The sequence below is a fragment of the Citrus clementina genome, unplaced genomic scaffold (genome assembly GCF_000493195.1).
Source record: "Citrus clementina cultivar Clemenules unplaced genomic scaffold, Citrus_clementina_v1.0 scaffold_4, whole genome shotgun sequence".
Classification (NCBI taxonomy): domain Eukaryota; kingdom Viridiplantae; phylum Streptophyta; class Magnoliopsida; order Sapindales; family Rutaceae; genus Citrus; species Citrus x clementina.
The window spans coordinates 8,681,230-8,685,157 of NW_006262274.1; the positions used below are offsets into that span (position 1 = coordinate 8,681,230).

At 39.5% G+C, this 3,928-nt stretch overlaps 2 protein-coding genes across 2 annotated transcripts; both read left to right on the top strand.

Annotated features, from left to right (window-relative positions):
* The first annotated feature begins 441 nt into the window (after positions 1 to 441).
* Positions 442 to 2,083, top strand: LOC112099053 (putative receptor-like protein kinase At3g47110). The gene is made up of 2 exons (XM_024186154.1): positions 442 to 1,681; positions 1,804 to 2,083. Exons 1-2 carry the CDS (start codon positions 442 to 444, stop codon positions 1,836 to 1,838), a joined length of 1,275 nt encoding a protein of 424 aa, XP_024041922.1. The 3' UTR covers positions 1,839 to 2,083.
* A 391-nt stretch (positions 2,084 to 2,474) lies between these two features.
* Positions 2,475 to 3,608, top strand: LOC18043814 (putative receptor-like protein kinase At3g47110). Its single transcript, XM_024186499.1, has 2 exons — positions 2,475 to 3,100; positions 3,211 to 3,608. Exons 1-2 carry the CDS (start codon positions 2,500 to 2,502, stop codon positions 3,588 to 3,590), a joined length of 981 nt encoding a protein of 326 aa, XP_024042267.1. The 5' UTR covers positions 2,475 to 2,499; the 3' UTR covers positions 3,591 to 3,608.
* Positions 3,609 to 3,928: the final 320 nt, after the last annotated feature.

A 3,928-nucleotide genomic window follows, 5' to 3' on the forward strand; every position in this document is an offset into this window, starting at 1 on the left:
TGACAGCGTATAAGCCACTCAAGCCTACAGGCAAAATATTTTTTTAGATTTTTTTAAACGACGTTTTCAAATATTCTTATCTGGTAAAATTGACTTGCTGCTAATACTGAGTCCCGTCTCTATCGTTGAATTAATAATAATCCGGTGGGAGCTTCAAATATTCATATCTGGTCAAATCGACTTGCTGCTACTATTGAGTCCCGTCTCACTCGTTGAATTAACAGTGAACCAGGGGGAACCCGTTGAAATTGACTTGGAGCACCTAATTTTGGGTCAAGAGATTGAACAATGATCCACCACAGACTGAGAGTCTTCTGCCACTATCATAAATGCTCGGAACTAAACGCTTGACATATATTTTTTCTAATTTAAGACAATTGATGTGAACTTGAAACGATCACACCATTTACCAAATAACATTAGGCTTTTCTGAAACTCAACATGCTTAGCTCCATTTCCATCTTTTGCTGCCTTGCTACTCTCAGCCTCAGCTTGTTGCTTCATTCTCATAAAACCATTTGTGCCAATTCAAACGAGACAGATCGTCTTGCATTGCTTGCTATCAAGTCACAGCTTCACGATCCACTAGGAGTTACAAGTTCATGGAATAATTCTATGAACTTGTGCCAATGGACAGGGGTGATTTGCGGTCGACGGCATCAAAGGGTAACCAGGTTAGATCTGAGAAACCAAAGCATAGGAGGTACTTTATCTCCTTATGTTGGGAATCTCAGCTTCCTCAGGTACATCAACCTTGCAAACAACGGCTTCCTTGGTGAAATCCCCCCTCAAATTGGCCGTCAGGACATGCTTGAAGGGCTGGTGCTGTCCAACAATTCTTTTTCGGGTACAATACCTACAAATTTGTCCCGTTGCTCTAACCTTATCGAACTTTCTGTCGATACCAACTACCTTGTCGGAGAAATTCCTGCAGCGATCGGCAGCTTGTTCAAGCTTGAGCGATTGTTCATTTTTCACAATCATATAACAGGGCAGCTCCCAGCTTCCATCGGGAATCTTTCATCTCTTCTTGCATTTGATGTTCGGGAGAATATTTTGTGGGGGAGAATTGACAGCCTAGTCCAACTAAGAAACTTACTTCTTCTCGACATAGCTTTTAATCACTTCTCTGGTACCATTCCTCCTCCAATTTTCAATATCTCTTCCCTTGAGGTGATTTCTCTCTCGGAAAATAGATTTACAGGTAGTTTACCAGTTGACACGGGGGTCAATCTTCCAAACCTTAGACAGCTTAGTCCTAATGGAAATAATTTCACTGGATCTATCCCAGTTTCATTGTCCAATGCTTCGCGTCTTGAAATGATTGAATTTTCCAGAAATCAATTCGGTGGAAGAGTCTCAGTTGATTTTAGTAGGCTTAAGAATCTGTCATGGCTAAATATGGGGATTAATAATTTGGGAACCGGGACAGCCAATGAACTTGATTTTATAAACCTTCTAACAAACTGTAGCAAATTGGAAAGGCTTTACTTTAACAGGAATAGATTTGAAGGAGAGCTGCCACACTCTGTAGCAAACCTCTCATCAACAATAAAGCAAATAGCGATGGGCAGAAACCGAATATCCGGCACCATACCTCCAGAGATAAGAAAGCTTGTCAGTCTAAATTGGTTGACAATCGATAGAAACCAATTAACTGGTACTATTCCTCCTGAAATTGGTGAGCTTAAAAACTTGCAATTAATAAACCTGGGTGGAAACATTTTACAGGGTAGCATTCCCTCATCTCTAGGTAATTTGACGCTGCTAACGTATTTGATACTGGGATTCAATAACTTGCAGGGCATTATACCCTCCTCCCTAGCAAATTGCAATAGTTTGTTGGGGTTGAACGTTTCCCACAATAAGCTCACTGGTACTTTTCCTCAGCAAATTCTCAGCATAACGACTATTTCACTTTATTTGGCGTTGGATAATAATCTTTTAAACGGCCCTCTTCCTCCACAAGTGGGTAACTTCAAGACTCTCATGCGCTTGGATGTATCCGGAAACAAATTTTCTGGTGAGATTCCTGCTACTCTAAGTGCTTGTACAGTTTTAGAATATCTTAATATCTCGGGCAATTCGTTTGGTGGAAGCATTCCTCTTTCATTGGAATCCTTGAAAAGCATCGAAGAGCTAGATCTCTCAAGTAATAATTTAACCGGCCAGATTCCAGAATATCTTAAGAATCTACCCTTTTTGGAATTCTTGAATCTTTCATACAATCATTTTGAGGGTGAAGTACCAACAAAAGGGGTTTTCAACAATAAAACAAGATTTTCAATTGCCGGGAATGGAAAGCTATGTGGGGGTTTAGATGAATTGCATTTACCATCTTGCCAATCCAAAGGATCCTTAACCACTCTTCTCAAAGTGGTGATTCCTGTGACAATCTCATGTTTGATCTCATCAGTATGTTTTACTGTTGTTTATGTTTGGAGAAGGAGATCTTCACGTAAAGCTTCTAATATGTTGCTGATAGAACGACAACTTCTAATGAATTCTTATGCAGAGCTGAGTATGGCAACTGATAACTTCTCACCGGCAAACAAGATTGGTGAGGGAGGCTTTGGCATTGTGTACAAGGGAATCTTGGGCAAAAATAGAACAGAAGTTGCAGTAAAGGTGATTAATCTTGAGCAGAAAGGGGCTTCCAAGAGTTTTGTGGCTGAATGTAGAGCATTAAGAAATATTCGCCACCGAAATCTCATCAAAATCATCACAATTTGCTCTGGCAGAGATTCCCAAGGGGTTGATTTCAAGGCTATTGTTTATGAATATATGCAAAATGGAAGTTTAGAGGAGTGGTTGCATCAGAGCAATGATCAACTCGAAGTATACGATTTGAGTCTCACTCAAAGACTAAACATAGCCATTGACGTTGCTTGTGCCATTGAATATCTTCACTATTATTGTGAACCATCCATTGTTCATGGAGATCTTAAACCAAGCAATGTTCTGCTTGATCAGGATGTAGTCGCCCATGTGAGTGACTTTGGGCTAGCAAAATTTCTATCCAGTCGCAATCCTGACACTGCTGTGGAAACTCGACCAAGCTCAACTGGGATAAGAGGCACTGTTGGCTATGTTGCTCCAGGTAATTTTTTCATGTTTGATAAATTTGATATTTATATGTAAATGTTTTATACGTTTACTAGATATTAACAATCTTATGTCAAGTGACACTATGAATTAATATGTTTGTAGAGTATGGCATGGGCAGGGGAGCATCCATGAAAGGAGATGTATACAGTTTTGGAATTCTGTTGCTGGAGTTGTTTACAAGAAGGCGACCAACCGATGCCATGTTTAGTGGAGGACTTACTCTCCATGAATTTGCCAAGATGTCTTTACCAGAAAAAGTGATACAGATTGTTGATTCTTCACTTCTATCGGAGGTAATGGCAAGCAGCTCTAAGAGTACTACTTGGAGAGATGGAAGGGCCAGAGCAGAGGACTGCTTTGAGACTGTAATTAGAATTGGTGTTCATTGCTCAATAGAATCTCCAACTGAGCGGATGGAGATGAGAGATGTTGTTGCTAGGTTATGCCACGCAAGGGAGACTTTTCTTGGCAGGTGGATTTGATGTAGTATCAATATAGTCTTCTGAGTTTCTGCTTAGATTTTCTCTATGTATCATAGCCAATGATTCCTGTATCATAGCCAATTTTCTCTATTTTTCGTTAATCATATATGAAGTTTGGATTCAATTAATCAATTTGTTCTTCATACATACAAGAGTACCATAAAACAAAGGATCATGGCTACTAGGCTTTAAAAAAGTAGGTTAGAAATTTAATTAAAAGGGTCTGTGATGCTTGTCTTTAAAGAAGAGAGTCATATTTGCAGGCTGTAAAAATTTACTCCAATACCACAATTTTAGGTATTTGTTGCCATTGAATTCTCAAAATAACTCCAGGCAGG

Excerpts from the sequence above, each read along its gene's own strand:
- LOC112099053 (XM_024186154.1), top strand. The coding sequence starts at position 442 with ATGCTTAGCTCCATTTCCATCTTTTGCTGCCTTGCTACTCTCAGCCTC. Across the intron at positions 1,682-1,803 it reads TACTATTCCTCCTGAAATTG|GGCATTATACCCTCCTCCCT; the intron begins GTGAGCTTAAAA and ends AATAACTTGCAG.
- LOC18043814 (XM_024186499.1), top strand. The coding sequence starts at position 2,500 with ATGAATTCTTATGCAGAGCTGAGTATGGCAACTGATAACTTCTCACCG. Across the intron at positions 3,101-3,210 it reads TGTTGGCTATGTTGCTCCAG|AGTATGGCATGGGCAGGGGA; the intron begins GTAATTTTTTCA and ends ATATGTTTGTAG.